The sequence below is a fragment of the Myotis daubentonii genome, chromosome 7, assembly GCF_963259705.1.
Source record: "Myotis daubentonii chromosome 7, mMyoDau2.1, whole genome shotgun sequence".
Taxonomy (NCBI): Eukaryota; Metazoa; Chordata; class Mammalia; order Chiroptera; family Vespertilionidae; genus Myotis; species Myotis daubentonii.
In genome coordinates this window covers 42,080,181-42,102,218 of record NC_081846.1, presented here as the reverse complement: position 1 = coordinate 42,102,218, position 22,038 = coordinate 42,080,181, and the positions used below count along the sequence as shown (strand labels likewise).

Here is a 22,038-nt window from a genome sequence, read left to right as displayed (position 1 = left end):
AGAATGATGAACATCATAACTCCTACCATTCAGGAAGCTCTCTGTCTAATGAGGACGGACAAGTATATAAATGAATGGATGTAGGAGTGATGGAGGTACTATGAAAGAAAACTGTACTGGCTACCCTGGTGTGCAAGTGAGGGTTGGTTGATGGCCTGCTTGATTTTGCTTGAAGTCGGTGTAAAGAGATAGGAAAGGCTTGTTAAAGGAGGGTGATTTTTGAAGTAAATCTTAGGAGATGAATAGAAATTTGCCTGAGATGGTCTCTTCCCCTCTCTCCTACCAAATCTGTTCAGTTATCAGCAAAAATATAAAATTGTAAACCTTAATGGCATATTTTAGTCCTGTGTGACTCAAATAGAGGTTAGGGTGAGAGTTGTTACAAGAGAAAACTGGATGGCTGGACTAGGGCTTTGCATGATAGGTTTAAATTTTATCTTGTCAGCAAAGGGATTTCTTTGTAGAGGAAATAAAATAAATCAACTTTACATTGTAGAAAGCTCATTCTGCTAGCATTCTTCAGGATAGATTAGAATGGTGCAAGCATAGAGGAAGAGTTGAAATGGCTCAAAAGGCAAATGTTGGAGGTCTTGGTCAAGGTAGCAGCAATGGAGATAGAAAGTAAGCGATAGATTTTTCAAAGACTAGCTTGCCAACTGGATATAGAAGGTTAAAGAAAGGTAAGAATTGAGGGCAACTCCTGGATTTCTCATTTGACTGATTGGATTGGTAGAATAAGTCTAAAAGAGATGATGATTTTGGGGGAAAAGGCATTGCAATGGGTTATATTTAAGTTGCCCTTGGAATACTCAGGTGGAGAATTCAGTAGCAGTTGACTCTTTTCTTTTTCTCCCTATTTTGCTTAAAGTATTAAACTTTCTGACACAATTTCTCATCTTTTCAATTATAGTTTATTGCTTCTATATAATTTTCATAAATACCAGTTTAGTTGGGGTTTAAGTTTATAGACTTTAAGTACCCTCAAAATAGTCCATGAAATTATGGGAATGATTGCTCAATGATAAATATAAAGACTAAGATAGGCCTTTCTAAAAGTTCTGTCTAAAAGTAGCGTAGATTTTAATTTAGGTAAGAATGGTTATTATATAAAAACTTAATTGTCCTGGCCAGTGTTGCTCAGTGGTTAGAGTGTTGGCCTTCACACCAGAGGGTCACGGGTTCAGTTCCTGGTCAAGGGCATGTACCTGGTTTTCAGGTGTGATCCCCATCTCCTTGGGGCTCATGTTGAGGCAACTGTGATATATATTGTTGAGTATATTGAAATGACCTACAGATTTCTCCTGTAAACTAAAGTTTGTCAAATTTAGGGGATATTCTCATTCATTTTTATATTTCTTGAACCTATCACATAACAGGCACTTACATGTTGACTGACTTAATTATCAAATTAGCAAAAAGAGGGTAAATAAATCTTGGATAGCACATAGCATAGTGCTAATATTAAGCCCAGTATTAGTAGCACAATTTATCCAGTATTTCCTCACAACTGTTCCTCAAAATGGTCTTCCTAGTTTACAAACTACTCAAAAGCTTAAAATTTCAGTCCAAGTACCAAGTCATATGTGGTAGAGCTGAATTTGAACCCAGTTGTATCTGTTCCACTGTCTCAAATTACATATTTGAAATATAGATATTTATTAAATTCTTTTAAATTATTTAATTGACAGTGTAAGAACATATTTACTAATTAGACTGTCCAGTTAGTAAATTTGGAAACTAGTTACTTTGTTTTCTATAAAAGGTAAAATAAATAGCTGGAATGTGTTTAGAATGTAATCAATTTAATAGTCAATGTTAATCTAAGTATAAGTAAAAGATAATATGCTCAATTAGTACTAATGCTTGACCCACTTAAAAGTTAGTATCACTGTTGTAATAATATGTTTTAAAGCTATCACATCAACTCAGTATCAGGAATATATGTGACTGCCTCCCACCAGTGATAATGGACATTATATTGTGTTAAGATTAACATATTTCCTTAAGCATTATTTCACACCAGAGTAGTAATATTTAGGGTCCTCATACTTTCTGTAAAGATTATGTGGATTAAGAGTCTTGTTTGAAGAACATATAATTTCAATTTCTTGCAAGAACACAACATACACACTCACACATATATGTTTGTGTGTTTCCAATGTTCTTAAAGTAGGATGAATTCCATTTGTGACAGAAAGTGAATTCTTTGCTATGTTATTTCTAACTTTATAAATGCTAGAAATGTTACCTAAAGCACTGGTTATGCTAGAGAAGCATCTCTGGCAGGTTACAATAAAAGAAAAATAAAACCCCAGACAGACCTCTTACTTGTGATCCAAGAGCTCAGAAAGATTGCTAGGTTGATCTCTGCCCAATAGACTGTAAGTAATAGTTTTTTCCCCAGAAAATTTTTTTGTTTGTTTTCCAAAAAATTAGTTTGCTGTGTATACCTATTTTAAGGAAGAGGCCATACTTTAAACACAAACAAAATCCCAAAACCTTAAAGCCTTTTCTAAAAATAAAATTTTTATTTGGAGATAATTTAAATTTACTAGAGGCTTTAAAGTTCTTTATAAAAATTCTATGTAAATGGTACACCTCATTTTTCTGAATTGGTTTCCTAACACTAAGGCCAGATGCAGGACTCTTAAATGTAACAGTCATGAGAGTTAAGATGTTGCTACTCTGAAAACAATGAGATCAGTAAAAGACTATCACTCAATTAAGCTCAATCTGTGGGCAAAGATGAATTTAACAGACTCTGAGACACCATTTATGTTATTTTGGCAATTTTAACTCTCTGATTAAGGAAGCAATTACTAGTTTTTATGCCGAGAATTCTGGATGAATTAAGAATTAATTAAGAAACAACCTTAAATGTGATATTGACTTAATATTTGATTATAGTTCTGAATGGTTTTTGCATAATTAAAAAAATAAAAGTAAAACGAGTCACCATTCAGTGCTCTTAATGAAATAAAAATTAATGAAGTGATTTTACTATGAATAAAGTGCACCATTAAAAGATAACCTAAACTATGTGTATTAATTATATAGAGTAATTTGGGTTAAGTAAAAAGAGCAATCAAACAGGGGTTTTGTAAACAGAAAATTGTGACTTTTGAAAGGAGATGAAGATAAAAGATGTAGATCTTCATACCAATAGGTTTTATATAACCAGCAGGTTTTAAAAATTAAGGTTATGAAAACATTCACCTTTCTTTTAGTATACTAAGTTAAAGTAGCCTCTTGATCTTCTGAAAAACATAGAATTTGTTAATAATTTAAAATACTTCTTTTCTTCTTAGGCCATGCTCTTAAACCTCAGGTTTCCTCTATTTTTACATCATTTTTGGATGGATTAAAAAAGTTTTATATTACAAAGGTAAGAATTTTTATGAAATGCTAAAATTTTAATGCTTAGGATATTAATTGATTTTGTTTCCTGTCTTCTCCCCTTTACAGGTACTTATTCTAAGTATGTTTTTCCATGTTGTTGTGTACATTTCATGATTTTTCATGTTGAAATAAATATCAAAGTAAATCCATGATGCATTCAATTTCAGAAATTAAACTTTTTTCTCAGATTTGAAATTCCTAAAAATAACACTGAATTAAACAGTTTCATGCATATAACACTTTTTATAGTTTGAATTTTTTCTTTATTGTAGATATATAGAAGTGAAATAAGAGTGTAGATTTTTTTTAACCTGTTGATTGCTTAATTCCTTTCTTAAACGTTTATACCAGCTTACACTACCTCTGGCAATAAATATGTGCCATTTTCCTGTTGCACCCTTGCTGTTGCTAGTGGGATTTTTATTTTATATTCTAAATATCCTGTTTCTTGAAACTCCAATGAGACTGATTATTTTCCTGTATTTTCTAGATATGATCTTTGTGTGCATTAGTTGTATATGGTTATTTCTCCAGGGATGGCAACTTCATTTTTTTTTTCTCTTGGTGCTTTGGTGTGTGTCCTTTGAGTAATGGAATTATGAGATGCCTTTGTCATAAATGTTGTAAATAATTTTCCCGGTCAGTGAATCCTTTTCAAATAAGGATTTTCTTTTTGGTACACAAAAGTTTCAAATCTGTATCATAAAAGGTCTGTGGTCATGACGCTGTAATGGTGGAACAACCAAACAACCAGTCACCAGGAGGTGCTGGAGCACCTCTTGGCCTCCCCCCTCCCCCCCACCGGCAGCATCAGCAGGGCATCACAGGGTGGCAGACATGGCCCTGATGGCAGGCTAGGCCTAGGGGACTCTACACATGCACGTGCACTGGGCTTCTAGTTTTTCTATATTTTTCTGTGATTATCTAATTGCTTCTAAGCTTAGAAAAGCCTTCCTTCAGAACTATGATTAGGACCATTTTCTTCTCTCTTGCTATTTTGTTAAATGGGAATTAAATTTTTTAAAAATCTTTATTACTATTTGAATTTTTTTATTTTTATAATGAGAGATAGACCTAAATTAATCTTTACTGATTCTTCTCTCAATTGGTAACCAGTTGTGAAAACACCATTAACTAATCCCTGCTTCTTATATTGATTTGCCATGTCTAAGACATCTTATATACTTTTCCAAGAAATAAACTCCATTTAAATGTATCAAATTCTTTTTAATTAGCTTTTGTTTCTAAAAAGTAAATGAATTTAATTGCTGTAGGTCTTGTTTTTGGAATTTTTCTTATCACTGTTACCTACCAGTTTATTATCGTAGAAAAAATTTTAAAACTCTTCACTATTTTAGAAAGTCCATATAGATTTTCATTAGGATTAAGATAAACTTGTTTTATTAATCTGGGCAGGAATTGACAGGTTTTATAATATTTGTGCATTCAGGAACATATGACATATTTTTTAGACATGTTTTTCTAATGAAGATATATATTTTCTTTTAGGTTATTCTTAGCTGTTTTATATTTTAATTTTATGGATAAGAGCTCATTTGAAAATATTATTTAATAAGTTATTGTAGTATTGAAGGGTGCTGTCGGTTTTTACTTTCCCCCTATTAATTTCTATCATTTTGGTAGTTTTTTTGGATTCTTTATTATAATTATAATTCTTATAAGTTACTTGTTGTGTTTACATATCAGTAAGTCATTACAGTTGACACTGAGGCATACTTTGAAGTGAAGTGTTTTTTCAGTTTTATTCCATTGTGATGATCTGAATACGCGCATTAGCTCTTTTTGATTGCCATGTAAAGTTACAAAGCTCAATTAAAAAAAAATTAAAGAATTGTTTATTTTTCAATTACAGTTGACATATTATTATATTAGTTTCAGGTGTACATCCCAGTGATTAAACATTACATATCTATGCGATCATCCCAATAAATCTCACACCCATCTGACACCTTACATAATTATTAGTATACTAGAGGCCTGGTGCATGAAATTTGTGCACGGGTAGGGTCCCTAGGCCTGGCCAGCGATCAGGGCTGATCAGGGCCTTCAGGCTGCCAGCCAGGGCCTCCCTTCATTCCACACCACCCCCTGGTGATCAGCACACATCATAGCAAACGATCGAACTCCCAGTCGAACTCCTGAGGGCACAATTTGCATATTAGGTTTTTATCCTATACTAATAAAAGACAAACATGCAAATTGACCGTACTTTCACTATGCCTTAAGGCATGCCCACCAGCCAATCAGAGCAACTATATGCAAATTAACCTAACCAAGATGGCGGCTGGTAGCCACAGAGCTGGAGCGAGCAGGAGGCTTGCTTGCTCCAGTGATGGAGGAAGCCAAGGTTCCCCGCCTGCCATGGCCCAGCTCTGAGCTCCACTGAAAACAATAAAGTTTCAATTATAGAAGGTAAATAAACCCCAGATACCTGCTTTCAGCCAGCCCTGGCCATGGAGATAGAGCGAGCAGGAGCCGGCTCTGAGCTCCACTGAAAGCAACAAAGTTTCAATTATAGAAGGTAAACAAACCCCAGATACCTGCTTTCAGCCAGCTGTGGCCACAGAGCTGGAGCAAGCAGGAGTGAGTTGCCCCTGGCGATGGAGGAAGCCAAGCTTTCCGCAGGCCTCCGCTAAAGGCAACAAAGTTTCAATTATAGAAGGTAAATAAATCCCAGAATAAAAAAGAAAAATAGGAGAGGCTGGGAGTACATCGCCAGGGTGCTTGGCCAGCCTGAAAACGGCCCTCAGCCCCTCACCCAGACTGGCCAGGCACCCCAGTGGGGCTCCCCCCCATCCTAAAGGGGGTGTGGCCAGCCTGAAAACAGCCATCAGCCCCTCACCCAGGCTGGCCAAACCTCAATGGGGTGAGGGTCCCCATTGGGGTGGACATCCTCCAAGGGGTCCCACACTGCAAGAGGGCATAGGCGGGCCTGAGGGAACCCCTGAGTGCACAAGTTTTTGTGCACTGGGCCTCTAGTATATATAGATTATTGACTATATTCCTTATGCTGTACTTTACATCCCTATGACAACCAAAGTTCAGTTTTCAAAGAGTTGGTGTCTTAGAGTCCAGATCAGAAAGAAAAAGGAGCAAAATGTATTTTGATTTACTATTCTGTAGGATAAGATTCATCTATAGTAATTATTTTATTTTTATTTTTTTAGTTTAAAGGATTTGATCCAAATCAACTAAGTGTCGCTACATTACTATTTGAGGGGGACCGTGAGAAGGTTCTTCAACATGAAAAACAAGTATATGACATTGCTGCAAAATTTGGGTATGGCTTTCAGTTCATAATGTCAAGAGGAAGTTGACCTAAAATTCTGATATCTCCAAGCAGTTGTTAATGTTCCCTTTCTGGTATTAAATTTGTAATATATGATAATCAACTTAAAATGTTGTGTTAGTTTACTTTAAAATTTTGTAGAAAGCTAGATTAGTATGTTGCTCTTGTGAAATCATATATACGACTATATTAAATATTATATTTTTCCATTAATGCTAATTTTATAGCATTTGCTATTTGTTGTGCTAGAGTGAAATAGGAAAAAATTCAGTCATGTTACTATTTAATGGTAATAATACATGTATAAAAATGTTGTTAGTATGTTTTTAAAAAGGAAATTGTGTTTAATCAAAAGTATTTGATAAATTATCTATACTCCACCCCCTGTCACTTATTATTTTGTGCTGGTATAAAGAAACAGAAAACATTTTATATCTATAACCAACTGAATAATGATTGGGTGGTTTCTGTCTGTCTGCTTGATGAATTATAAGATTGATTTATGGGAACTATAGTGAAAATGCCATTCATCAGGACTACATTTATTTTCCTTTCCTCTTTAAGTACATAAACTAACAGTTTTCTGGATACCTGTGTTTTTTTTTTTAATTCCAGAGCTGAAAATATATCATGCACATTATACTTATTCTGAATTCTTTGTGAATATTTATTTTTATTGCTGGTGTATTTCAATCTTTAGGTATTTATCAGAACCATTTTGTCAGTTTTATTTCATTTGAGCCAACTGTTCCAAACTATCTTTTCATGTAATGCCAGTTTTGTTTTTCTCTTTTAACACCAGCCATTTACAACTCAAAAGTAAGAATGAATCATCCTTAACATGAATCCAGGTTTCTTTAAATACTGATCCTAAGGCCCCAGAATTATTGATGTAATTCTAGCAGTTTGCTTATATTATACAAAACATGTATCAAATTCACCCATTAAAAATAGGTTATGGAAAATTAGATATCTATTTAAATCACAGGTAAAGCATTAAAAATAGACCTTCATTAAGGTCTCATTTTTTGCTATTACTATTTGTTATTTCTTAGTTACATTATAATTAGTTTCTCAGTGTACCACGTCCCTTCTGTGTTGAACAACCCAGGCTGTCATTAGGCACATGAAATAGGGCTCTTTGTATGTTTTTGATACTTGGAAATATCTCTGTGTGGTTTCCTAGAAGTCCTGTTTTGCCCAGTTCTCTCTAGTACTAGTTCTTTGCTCTAATACCTAAAAGATTCAGGGATATTTTTCTTATTTAAGACGCCACTCTCCCAATCCTTGTTCCTCAATCATTTTTTCTCCTGCATAACAACATGGAGGAAAGCTCCGATAAATTTCATTCTGCTAAAGTTTTCATTGTTAGCTACTGTATTTTATTTTGAATTAGGGCATTATTAATTTATTCTTTATTTTCTGGTTGTTATTTTTAATTTTCTGTTCCTACCACCTCAGTAGCTTTAAATTGATTGTTTTTAATGCAGTATTTCCAACAGTTTAGAACATTTTTCCTCCTTGCCTTCCACACCTACCCAAACTCTGTTAAATACCTTTGAACACATAGAGTCCAACAGAACATAATAGCCAAATGTTGAATAAATACTTTGGTTGTTTATCTGTGTTGGCTAATACTGTACTTTAACTTCTAAGAGCTAAGCAGAATAAACATTACCTGTCAGCAGGCATGACAAATATATTGACATTTTACCATAGAGCTTCAGGTAATAAGTTATTGTTATTTTTAAAATGTGCGCTTAAGTTGTTTAATGTAATTCAACATGAGAGTGATTAGGTTCACCAGATGGGTCTTTTATGTAAAAAGATTGTCTCTCATTCTTCTTTCATTAGTCTTCCCAGTCCTTCTTCATAAAGTAGCTTTAAATTTGTTTAAGAACCTTGTTAATTGTTGTTTGAAATTTGTGGTAGAGAGCAGGAAGTAGGGATTGGATGTTGCTACTTTAACATAAAGCAGTTAGAATCTTAGGTTTTTTGGGATTAATTTCTAAGCCCTTCTGTTACTAAACTTATTTATTTTTTAATATATTTTTATTGATTTCAGAGATAGGGAGAGAAAGAGAGAGAGAAACATCAATGATGAAAGAGAATCATTGATTGGCTGCCACCTGCACGCCCCCTACTGGGGATTGAGCCTGGACCCTTCAGTCCACAGTCGGACACTCTATCCACTGAGCCAAACCAGTTAGGACCTATTACTGAATTTAGAATGAACATCTGATTTCTTTCTGCTTTAGATAAGAAAAATACATGTTCCTGTGTGGTTTGTCACACAAGTTTCCAAAGTAGAACCGAGCGTTCCTGACTCCACCCCACCAGATATTAGAAAAGGGTCTAAAGAAAAATGGCTTGACCTGGGACCATAAAGTAGGACTTTTACTTGTCCTAATATAAGAGAGAGAGTCCTACTAAGTGTTACTTCTCACCAAAAAAATACTTAGCATGTGCCTTCTCAAAGATTTCCAGTGAAGGTCTTCGGCATCCTTTTCTGGTCGTCACATTCTTTTCCTTTTCTTTCCGTCCACCAGGATGAACTGTTTTCTAGGTCAGTAGTGTTTTTTCTTTCTTGGACTCAGTGTCTGATTCTGTTTCATATCTACTTGAGGTATGGATTCAGCTATTTTTCTCCTGTCACACAGCAATTTTCTGACTAGTTTCATTTTTGTTTTGGAGCTTTGTTTGGCTATCTACCCCAACCTCACAGCCATACACATCCAACCCAGAATTTCCTTCCTTTTCTTACTTTTCCTCTTAGCTGTCTGGTATAAGTTTGCCTTCCTCACTCATTAGCATTCTAGTAATACAGACAGCCTCCTTCATTTTATCATACTTCATTCTTAAGTAGTTCTAGCTGCCCTATCAATCTTTGCTACTCCTCTAGATGATACTAATTCAAATATATCCAGCTATACTCCTAAATCAGGAAATCTGATATAGCCACTGTATCCTAGCCTAAAAATGCCTTACATTATTTGTATAGAACAAGGGTACATCTACATTGTGTTATTTACTTAGCAAATCCAAACAAAATTCAGGAGATAAAGGACTTAACTATAAGGTGTTCATTGAAGCCATAAAGAGAAATGATTCTTTCAGAAATGATTCTTAAGTAACAGTGTCCCACGACCCATGCCTAAGAACAAGGAAGTTCAGTTACGTTATTGAAAAGGGAGACATAACAGTTAATTATTAATCATGACCCGAAAAAGTCAAAAGGAAAGATTTTTTTTAAAAATCTTGTTTTATTGGGGAATCTTTAGTGGGTACTTTGAGAGTGTGGGATAAGTTTTATTTAGTTGACTAAGAATAGTTAAAATTTAATTTCTGCCTGGTGATGGAAAGAAGCAAAAATAAAGAAGTCTTTACTGAAGGAGTAGAAATCATTCATAGTCTTTTAAAATAAGAATAACTTTTGCAAAACAGAACACTTAGACTGTTATGGATTAATTTTAACTGTATCACCAAATGCAATTCCTATGGCTAAAACTACTTTTTAATTGAAATGGACAGTTCATGTGTTCATAGAGATAAGAACTTACGTGTTGGACTTATACTTATCTGTATGTTGCTTGATAAACTTTAAATATTTCTCTGTATGTTTTCGATCATTTAACTCGTAAGTTCCATAAATAGACACCATGTCTAATATTCTAAATACTATGTGCTCAAGCATTCAATAAACGTTTTTGTATTTGGAAGATCAGTCCAAATACAAAGTCAGTCATTGCACATCTCTATATATGAATAAGACTATAATAATACATGAATATATGAGTCAGAATATAATAATAAAATAAGAGTATTTTAAGTATCTTATTTTGATTATGAAGATTATTTAAGTTTGATTCTCATGTCTAATTTTCTTTTGACAATATGGATAGAAATAGTTGAATTCATGAGGCAGTTTTGCTAGTGTGGTTGATAAAAGTTTGAAGTTAATGACCAAACTGAAATATTAAAAGTGCTTTCAGATTTTTGTTATTCAAGCTTAGTCTCTTGATGGCTCTTTGATATATTTATGATAAATGAGAGTAAAGTAAAAATGAGATGCAAAGTAATATATGTTCATCTGTTAAGCATTTATCTTAAACATTTATCTTGTCATATCAATTTGGTTAGTTTTATATATTTTTAATAGTTCATTTGAAATTTATTAACAGTTTTTTAATTACAGTGGATTGGCAGCTGGAGAAGATAATGGACAGAGAGGTTATTTGCTGACCTATGTCATCGCATACCTTCGAGTAAGTTATCACATATTTCCCTTGTCAATTTCTGTTGCAAACAATACTTTTTCTTACTTTGAGTGAATAAAATTACTTTCTTAAATTTTAACCAACTGTAATTGAGCATATCATTTTACAGAAACAAAGGATTAGCTACAATCTACCTCAAGTTCTCCCATAGTAAGAATTTTAATGTAATAATTCTAGGTAAGATCTAAATTTTAGATTGCGATGATTTGATAGGTCTTCCTGCAGCCCCCTCTCCCTTGCCATGCTGAAAAGGAAAAGTGCTGTTAGAAGTTGTGATTAACAGATTTACAGATCATGAAAGGTAATAGATGATTTTAGATCTTATAAATAATTTTTATCTCCACAAATTATCGCTACTTTATCTCTCATAATAAGCATTATGGGTATGGTAATTTTGTTAGGCATTTTCTTTCAGCTTATTGACCATTTTCTCATAATTCTACATTCATAATTCTAGAAAACGAAATATAACTAATAAGACAGCATAGACACAATCTGAAGTTTCTTAATTATTAAGATTACTTCATTATTAATGTTAAAAGTTAATAAAAAACAAGTTAGAGATTTGGTGGGTAAGGATGAAGATTTGTTTTATCTTATTTTTTATTTTCCCAGTGCTTAATACTGTTGTCACCAAATATATGTTTATTGAATAAGTGAATGCATAAGAGAAAAACACATATTTTAGATCAGTAAATTTAGGATTTTTCCTGGCAATCAGTGGTAGAGTTTAAGTGTTTCATTTTTCTAGAAGTGAAAACTTAACATGTATTGATTTTTCTACCTTAGAAATTTTTCTTTCATATCTTTATATTTCTTTCATATCTTTTTTCTTTCATAGCTTTATATTTATAAGCTTGTGAATTGCTGTTTTCAATTTGGAAATTACAGGAATTAGTATTATAAGTTGCTTATATAAACATTATAGTTTTTATGGTATAAAATATATATATTTCTAGCGGTGTTTCCAAATGTTCTGTCTATCTAGACACTGTAGAGAGAGGTACTGTATTTTCTAATTTGTTTTTTAAAAAAAGCTGCTTTTAAGAAAGAGAGATAACTTCTTCCTCTAGTCTCCCCTCCCCCCACCCCTTTCCTACTTTCCTGCTCCTTCTATCCTGATGACCATTTTTTGGTATTGGTTAATTTGCTGATTAGGCCACTAAAAATCTATTCTAGTATTCTCTACATGCATATCGATAGTTCCTGGATAGAGACACCGTTCATTGCAGAAATGTTTGAATTCCTACCATTTGTCAGGCACTCTGCCTGGTGCCAAAGGTACAGAGGAGAACAAGACAGACAAAGTTCCTGTCCTCCTGGAGGTCATATCTCACTCTTGGGACCACTTTCCAGCACTCTTATGAGGTGGATAGTAAAGAGCCATGGAAATTAAGGTGGAAACATGTAATACCAACAATTGCATGAAATACTAACAATGAACATAAAATGCAAACAATATTATTGGTTCTTCTGCATCTGTTGTACTTTCTTGATTTTTGTGTATGTGTCTTAACAGGACTTGGGTTTGGAATACTATGTCGTAGGAGAATCTTTTGAGACTTCTGCTCCTTGGGACAGGTAAAATGGAATAAAATGCCTGCTATTAAAATATGCTACAGGTTGTTCAAGTAATGTGTCTTTGTGTGTGAACATGTAAACTTAAAATTTTATAAAGAAACATTGAAACATCATAATCACCTTTATTTAAATTAATATCTCCACTACACTATCATATTTGGAAGCCATTTTTTTTTTTTGTTTTGCAGCAAATTTGTTCATATACCATAGTAGGAAGTTATTGGTGAACTTTATATTTTGAAGAATCATATTGAACACTGAATGTCACTATATGGTTTTATGTAACTTTGATTTAAATTCTTAAGTGATTAATATGCCTAAATGTTCTCTAAAAGTGCCCCCAAATTATAAAACCATTTAAGTTTTTTGTGATACATTATTAAGCTTTTGATATTTGTGTGCATACTGTTAAGCAAGATCTTAACTTGCATTTAATTGATTTCTAAAAGATATCTAATTTAAGAAATTATGTACTATTTTTAAATTGCATACACATACAGATATTGGTTAGGAAATTAGTAATAAAAACTGATTAGGAAATGTGAGGTGGTTTTCTTAAAAAGTGGACTGTGTTCCCTGGCTTATGTGGCTCAGTTGGGTTGGAGCATCGAAGGTCACAGATATAATTCCCGGTCAGGGCATGTACTGAGGTTGCAGGTTTGACCCCTGATTAGGGCGTACGAGAAGCAACCGAGTGATGTAGTGTTCTCATATTGGTCTTTCTCTCTTTCTCTTTCTCCCTCTCTAAAATAAATTTTTAAGAAAGTAGACTTGTGAGTTAACTCATAAAAATTCTTAAGGAGATTGTTATTACATTTTATTCTAGGATATCTTATATTTTACTGTTTAGTTATAAAATTAACAAATTATTTTAAATCTATAAACCCCCATCAATCTGTCCTTTAGATATTACATATCTTTTTTTAATATATTTTTATTGATTAAGGTATTACATATGTGTCCTTGTCCCCACGTTACCCTCAACCCCCCCCCCCCCCCCGCTCATGCCCTCACCCCCCCCCCCCCCATTGTCCGTGTCCATTGGTTAGGCCTATATGCCTGCATGTAAGTCCTTTGGTTGATCTTTCCCCCTTTCCCCCTCCCTCCCCTACCCTCCCTCCAAAGACTGACAGTCCAATCAATGCCTCTCCGTCTCTGGATCAGTCCTTGTTCATCAGTTTATGTTGTTCATTATATTCCACAAATGAGTGAGATCATGTGGTATTTATCCGCTCTCCAGTTCCATCCATGCTGTGGCAAATGGTAAGAGTTCCTTTTTCTTCTTCCTCTTCTTAAAGAATACCTTTCAGCATTTCATATAATGCTGGTTTGGTGGTGATGAACTCCTTTAGCTTTTACTTATCCGTGAAGCTCTTTATCTGACCTTCTATTCTGAATGATAGCTTTGCTGGATAAAGTAATCTTGGTTGCAGGTTCTTGCTATTCATCACTTTGAATAGTTCTTGCCACTCTCTTCTGGCCTGCATGGTTTCTGTTGAGAAATCAGCTGACAGTCGTATGGGTACTCCCTTATAGGTAACTGACTGTCTTTCTCTTGCTGCTTTTAAGATTCTCTCTTTGTCTTTTGCTCTTGGCATTTTAATGATGATGTGTCTTGGTGTGGTCCTCTTTGGATTCCTTTTGTTTGGGGTTCTCTGCGCTTCCTGGACTTGTAAGTCTATTTCTTTCACCAGGTGGGGGAAGTTTTCTGTCATTATTTCTTCAAATAGGTTTTCAATATCTTGCCCTCTCTCTTCTTCTGGTACCCCTATAATTCTGATGTTGGTACGCTTGAAGTTGTCCCAGAGGCTCCTTACACTATCTTCATATTTTTGGAATCTCTTTTCTTTTTTCTTTTTCAGTTGGGTATTTTTTGTTTCTTTGTATTTCAAATCTTTGACTTGATTCTTGGGATCCTCTTGTCTGCTGTTGGATCTCTGTAAATTATTCTTTATTTCAGTCAGTGTATGCTTAATTTCTAGTTGGTCCTTTTTCATGTCCTCCATGGTCTCACTATACTTATTGAGGGACTCATTAAATTTATCGGCGGTTTCCATAAAATTCTTGAAAAACCTTATAAACGTGGCCTTGAACTCTATATCCAGTCGTTTGCTTTCCTCCGTTTCTGCCATTTGTGACCTGTTTCTTTGTCTCCGCATTTTGGCTGCTTCCCTGTGTTGATAGAATGGCTTTGTGTGCTAGGTGTCCTGTAGGGCCCAGTGGCTCAGCCTCCCCAGTTACCTGAGGTGGACACTCTTGGTGCACCCCCTTATGGGCTTTGTGCACAGTCTTGTTGTAGCTATGCCTTGGTTGTTGTAGGCTCACTGGGAGGAATTGACCTCCAGGCCAATTGGCACTGAGAATCAGCTGTGTCTGCAGTGGGAGAACTTCTGTGCTGGAGACACCCTTCTGGGGCAAGACTTGCTTCAGTGGGGCTTTGGTGCTCACTGAGACTGCACCCTGAGTGTGTCCCTTATGGATCTGAGGAGTTGTGATCTGGATGGTCCCCCTCTGACCACTGGGTACAGTGGCTCTTGGATCTAAGGAGGTGCTAATTTAGCCTCTGCCTGAGGTTACACAGCAGGAACTACGAAGAGAACTGCAGATTCCCCTTCCTTTTTTTGGAGTTTGGAAGTGCCCTGATGATGCTCAGCTGTGTAGCAATGCAAGCCGCTGTGGGGCCTTGGGCCTTCTCTTGGAGCTCTGGGTCTATCTGGCCAGGCTGCGGTTAGGTAATTACAGGTTGCAAATGGCCGGGGCATTCATATGCAAAAGCCTCAGCCGCAGCCTGGGCGGGGCGGGGTCTCAAGGAATCAAAGGGCGGAGGAAGCAGCTATGGTGGAGCCTCAGCCCCGCCCTAAGGAGTCGCGAGTCCCAGTGTCCCGGCAATGGCTGCAAGCACCTCTGAGGGAAAGCTGCCCTCAAGCTCGTGCGCTGCCAGAGAGACCAGTTTCTCCCCGTATGAGTCCTGGGTCCCCAGAGACTTCCCGGAGCCAGATTTCAGAGCCGGCGGGAGCTTGTGTCTCCCTCCGGATTCAAAAAGACAGCCGTCCTCAGGTGCCAGACCCTTTCCGCGCGCGCGCGAGCCCCCATACCGCTGCACTTCACCTCCGCAGCTCCTCTGGCTCTCAGTGTGCTTTTCTTTCCTTCTAGTTGTAGAATTTACACTCAGCCAGCTCTCCTGTAATTCTGGATGAGTCCGGCTTGTGTTTTTGATGCATTTATCAATTGTTGTGGGAAGCAGCAATTTCCCGGTGTTTATCTATGCCGCCATCTTAGTTTCTCCCTAGATATTACATATCTTAACATTTTGTTATACCCTAATGTCCTTTTTTTCCTCCCCCAGAAAACTTTTTACTTTTCTACATCCAGTGTTCATCTACGATGGGTTATGATTTTGGGTGCATTGATGCTCGTATTCTATACCTTGTAAGATAACCAAATTTTATAGTATGGATCTGTTAATCACAGCTTTTTATTCTAATTTAATTTAGAGGGGAATAAATCTTGTCAATAAAAAGAATTAACTCATTGACATCTGACACTTTTGAACAACATATATAGTTTGGCAGCTGTTTATTGTTGTCTCAAATACCATTTTAGTATTTAATACCTTTCCTTTCAGCGTGAAAGTGGGTTAGTATAGTGTTACTTCTTCGGTAGTATGTATTTTCTTATCACTAATCATTATTAACTGATGGTTGTCATTTTGTCTTTATTTTTCCAACTGTGGAAGCTAATCATGCACTATCTTTTATTTTTATTTCCCCTTTCTTTGTATATTCTTACATATTTAATTGACTTACTGGCAATATCTGTTTTATACATAAGACTACATATTTGGTTTGTTTTCATTTAAAACAACTTCTTCAGCTGAAGTTTTAAGAAATAAAATTAATGGAAAGCAGCTACTTTCCTGACATGAAATTTGTTATCCATTTAGCAATGTTTTTTCTTTCAAACCTAAGCTGTATAGAGATCATGTTTAGCAGCAACCCATGGGATCACAGTCTTCAACCCTCACTCATTAGATCACTTGACTTTTTCATGCATAAATATCTTAAGGAATTATGGTTCTACTAGTTTTTGTGTATTTCTCAGTGGCCTTAACACAACTGTACCTGTAGTCCAGTGAATTTTCTGCATAGAGTTCTATGGAGGTACTCTGAAATAGTGTAAGAAAGCAGCCTAAAAAATAGCTATCTCTAAGAGGTCCAAGTGGAGATTTAAAGATTTTGAATACACCAGCATGAGGCTGTGATTAAAACCAAGGGAGCAGCCCTAGTCAGTTTGGTTCAGTGGTTAGAGGGTAAGCCCACAGACTGAAAGGTCTTGGGTTCAAGTCTGGTCAAGAGCATGTACCTCGGTTGCAGGCTCTTTCCCAGGTGGATGCAGAGGCAACCAATTGATGTTTCTCTCTTACATCGATGTTTCTCTCCATCTCTCTCCCTCCCTTCCACTCTCTCTAAAAACCAATGGAAAAAAATATCCTTGGGTGAGGATTATCAACAACAAAAAAAACAATAAAAATTTAAAAAAACTAAGGGAGCAGATATAAGTGTTTGTATCTGCTCCCTTGGTGTTTTATTTTTTTAAAATTGTTTTTTTAGGGCCTACTGAAGTCCAGGGAACCTCAACATTTAAGGGATAATCATACAAATAAGAGCAAAGGAGATCGAGGAATAATATCCAGATGATTTGGAGGAAAACCAGTAATGAGAGAGAAACCCTGGGAAATTTTTGTCAAGAAGGAAATAGTTAATAGTGTTAAATTTGCTAGTAGATCAGGTGAGAATTTAAAAGTATACACAGTTATGCTCATCTCCTATACTAGAGGCCCGGTGCATGGATTCATGCATCAGTGGGGTCCCTTGGGCTGGCCTGTAGGGATTGGGCAGTCCAACATCCCCCGAGGGGTCCTGGATTGCGAGAGGGTGCAGGCCAAGCCAAGGGATCCCACTGGTGCATGAGGGCCTCTAGTATGCATATAAGATCTTTGGTTAATCTCTTCCCACCTTCCCTTCTCCCCTCTTCCCTCTGAGATTCATCAGTCTATTCCATGTTTCCATGCCTGTGGTTTCTGCTCCCACATTGAGCATCTGTCCCCTGGTAGTCAGAGCGCATCATAGGTACTGGCCGTCTGGTCAGCTGGTTGCTTAGGCTTTTATATATATAGATGATTGGTCCAAATGGATTGTATCGACCTTTGCACAAGTTTTGTGAGAGAATACTTTCAGAACTCCCTACAAACCATTTCTAGAAAGGACCCCATTAACGGTTATAACCTTTCAGTTTTGTTCTTTATCCCGTCTCCTCTCCTCATTATTATTATTATTATTATTATTATTATTATTGGTTATTATTATAATTCTTATTTAGCACTTAAGTTCTGTTTTCTAGAGTGATGTTACAAATTTGTAATATTTATTAACCTCTTAAAGTATTTCTTTTTTTAAAATGGATTTTCAAAATTTCAGTAATATAAATTTATATTTCAATAATATAAATTACCACAGGTTTTCTAAAAACATACATTCTTCCCCTGGCTGGTGTGGCTCAGTTGGTTGGAACGTCATCCCATGCACCTAAAGGTTGCCAGTTCGATTCCCAGTCAGGGCACATACCTAGATTTCAAGTTTGATCCCAGTGGGGGTGCATATGGGAGGCAACTAATTGGTGTTTTTTTCTTACATCGATGTTTCTTTCTTTCCCTTCCCCCTTCTCTAAAAAATCAGTAAAACATCCTCATGTGAGGATTAAAAACCACACAATAAAAACATGCATTCTTATCATTCCATAAATGAAGCATAGATAATATTGATAAATTGTGTTTGCCTGCAGCTCCCATAGAATAAAGCAGAATTTAAGAGCACTGTTTTGTAAAATTAGAATTTATACAACTTTCAAGTACAGTATGTATTTATAAAAATAAAATGTGACATGCTAATAAAATATTAAAATCCTCTTCATATTTATATTTTATTCATATATCTTTTGTTTTTATTGGAAATGTAGATAACTTTAATGTTTTATAAAGCATAATCTATTTAATGTTATTATTTTCATCACATTTGTTTTCACACAATCAAATCAGCCTTGAGACTAGAGATAGGTCAGCCTTTGGAGTTTCTTTGGTATCTTTTCTATTCTCATGATTCTAAGGACAGCAGGTTTTAAAATACGGAATCAGTATCAGTACATAGCCAGGATATTTATTGAAGGATAAAGTGGCTTTTATATACTTTAAGAGTTTTATTTTTCATATGAAACAAAGTATGTAGTTAGAACAATATGTTACAACTAACATTAAAACATAGATCGTTAAATATTATCAATCTCCCCTCATCTGTTTTTATTGACTTAATAAAAAGACTAGCTTTACACAGGGTTACATGTCCGGTCAGTTTTGTTGAACTGGATGTTAGCTCAGTGCTTTGGAATAGGCTATTGAACATGTGGGTATAATATCATGATTATTAATTAAATTATTTTAAATTAAAAACTTTTTAGACATGGATATAAGATTGGTACTTCTATAATCTAGAATTGAATTTTATTAACATGTTTATAGCTTTAAAGTGTGTAAAATCTTGCAATTAAATTTATTTTGAAATTGGGTTTTTCTAAGTGTAGGAAACAGTCTTCTGGAGACTGGAGTATATTGTTGTCTTTCCTATGGCTAAAAAGAAAGGAGTTTGTTCCCTTTAAAGTTATTAATGGAAGACTCAATTGGAGTGATAAAGGTTCTTTTTCATTTTTAAGGAATAAGTATAATAGCTTTAGTTAAGAGAATTTCTGACTTGAAGGATACCAGATAAAGCTGCATTTATTATATTTTTTGTAACTTATTTGAAAACTTAATATGGTATTCAATTATGTTTTCTAGAGTTGTAGATCTCTGTAGAAATGTGAAAGAAAGAATAATAAGAGAATGCAAAGAGAAGGGCGTTCAGTTTGCTCCTCTTTCTACATGCAGGTGAGTTTTTTATTGTTCTTATAGTACTTCTTATTTTGAAAAAAACTGTTTTTTAATTAATGAGGAATAATTGGTTAGCTGAAGAGAAGCTTCAGTCTATTCTACTTAGCAAGCTTTCCTAAACTTCACTTGCCACCTTGTTAGGATTGTGCCACTAGCGTTTTTAGCAGTCCTGGGCCCTTGAGAAGTAAAACACCCCTTTGGTGAGTGAGCTTGTAGCTATCTGGACAGCATGATGGTGAAGACCCAAATGTCTGAGCACCTGGAATAAGAAAAGACCTTCTTAACTGAAACTATAAATTATATATACACTGAGTGGCCAGATTACTATGACCACCCCATCAGTACTTCGTTGGGCCACCTTTTGCCTTCAATACTGCGGCGATTCTTCTTGGCATTGACTCCATGAGATGTTGAAAGGTGATGCCAGGAATCTGACACCATGCCTGATGAATAGCACTGTCCAGTTCTGTGAGATTCGATGGTTGTGGAACCAGCTGCCTGATGGCTCTTTTAACTTCGTCCCACAAATGCTCAATTGGATTGAGATCTGGTGATTGTGGGGGCCACCTAAGCAAGGTAAAGTCTCCCTCATGTTCTTGAAACCACTCCTGCACAATACAAGCACCATGGCATGGCGCATTGTCTTGTTGGAAGAAACCATCTCCATTGGGATACGCCATCAACATGATAGGATGAACTTGATCAGCAACGATACTTAGGTATGTTGTGCTATTCAGACATTGTTCCAAACTAATTAAAGGGCCCAAATCATGCCAGGAAAACATGCCCCAAATCATAACACTGCCCCCACCAGCTTGAAGGGTTGTACTCATGCATGTGGGGTGCATGCTTTCATGCTGTTTCCGCCAAATTCTCACTCTGCCATCTGCATGATGCGACTGGAAATGTGATTCATCGGACCACATGACTTTTTTCCAATGCTCAGCTGTCCAATCCTTGTGTTCCTATGCGAATTGGAGACGTTTTATCTTGGTAACTGCAGACAGCAAAGGTGTTCGAACAGTCCTTTGGCTTCCATATTCCATACGATGCAATGTACGGTGAACAATGTTTTCAGAGATCATTTGAGAGGATCCCTGATTAAGATCTGCAGTAATTTGATGCACTGTTGCCCTTCTGTTGTCTTGTACCAGTGTTGCCACTCTCCGTTCTGCCCTAACATTGACTAGTCGCTGACGGCCACAATTCGCACATTCAGACCCAGATTTTCGGCTGACAGTCCAGTCTTTAAACATTTTAACAACAGCTGCTCTTGAACATTTAACGAATTCAGCTGTTTTGCTGATACTCGCTCCATGGCTCTGAGCGCCAGCAATCATCCCACGTTCAAAGGCTGTTAACACATTTCGTACCGCTCAGGAGTTTTCTCGTGTTTCGCGTGCCATCTGTTAAGGACCGCTCACGAGTGTTCTCGTTTTTCACGCTCATGGAAAAAGGAGCGAATCTAGATACTTATGTAAATTTTGTTTGGTCCTTCTTCATGGAGGAAAATGTTTTACGCAGTACCATATGTTAAAAAAAGTACTAGGAACTTTAATTGTTTAATTGTTTTTGTAAATAAAAATGTTATAATTATTGAAAAACAACACCTGAAGTGCATTATGATGATTTAAATAACGTGCAGTTTGCCCAAAAACATGTGGTCCCTGGCGTATGTCTTAGAGATTTCTATGCGGTATGCAGTGTGTTAAATCGTGTTGTTTACCCATATCTTCAGAAAACAATCACTTCTACTGTCGTGGTAAACAACCTGCTTCCCTATTTATAATGGCCTGGCCCTCTAGCAACTTCAGCGCGAAATTATAGCTAATTTGCCTACAAACGTCAGGTGGTCATAATAATCTGGCCACTCAGCGTGTGTGTGTGTGTGTGTGTGTGTGTGTGTGTGTGGTCAGGGAACTATGAGTTACATACACAGGCAACATAGTTCTTCAATAAGAAAAAGCACTTTAAACATTTTCTCAATTGTTGATTAAATGAATGTGTGTGGAATTAAGGAAAGAGTGGAGCAAAAGATCCAAATGAAGATTAACTCTGCTTTCCAATAGATCTTTCTGCATTAATGGAAATGTTTTGTATCTGCCCTGTCCAGAGTGGTTGCCACAGGCACATGTGGCTTTTGAGCTGTTGAAATGTCGTTAATGTGAATGGAACTGAATTTTAAATTTTATTTAATTTCAAATGATTTAAATTTAAAACACGTGTGGCTGGTGTCTTCCATATTGGATATTTATGCCCCGTATTGAGTCATGTTTAACAGAAGATCTTGTTCTCTTTGTTAAATAGCAGCAACCCCGATGAAGGTTTTCTTGAGAAGGGATATTTTGTATTAAATCTTTTAATATTAATTTTCTGTGTAAACACTAGAAGATTAAATATATTTAGATTGAACTGAGCATTTGAATTCTCTAAAATGTTATTGGAATGAGACTAAAGGGAATTTTGGATATTTTGTTTAACTTCCCAAAGAC

The 22,038-nt window shown here is 35.8% G+C and overlaps 1 protein-coding gene across 3 annotated transcripts in view; it reads left to right on the top strand.

Annotated features, from left to right (window-relative positions):
• AGPS (alkylglycerone phosphate synthase) overlaps positions 1-22,038 on the top strand; it is a 135,287-nt gene that overhangs the window by 89,174 nt on the left and 24,075 nt on the right. For all 3 annotated transcript variants that reach the window (XM_059703983.1, XM_059703984.1, XM_059703985.1), the window contains exons 13-17: positions 3,309-3,385; positions 6,588-6,700; positions 10,905-10,974; positions 12,506-12,567; positions 19,454-19,543. In XM_059703983.1, the coding sequence (XP_059559966.1) occupies positions 3,309-3,385; positions 6,588-6,700; positions 10,905-10,974; positions 12,506-12,567; positions 19,454-19,543 (412 nt within the window). The remainder of the gene's footprint in view (positions 1-3,308; positions 3,386-6,587; positions 6,701-10,904; positions 10,975-12,505; positions 12,568-19,453; positions 19,544-22,038) is intronic.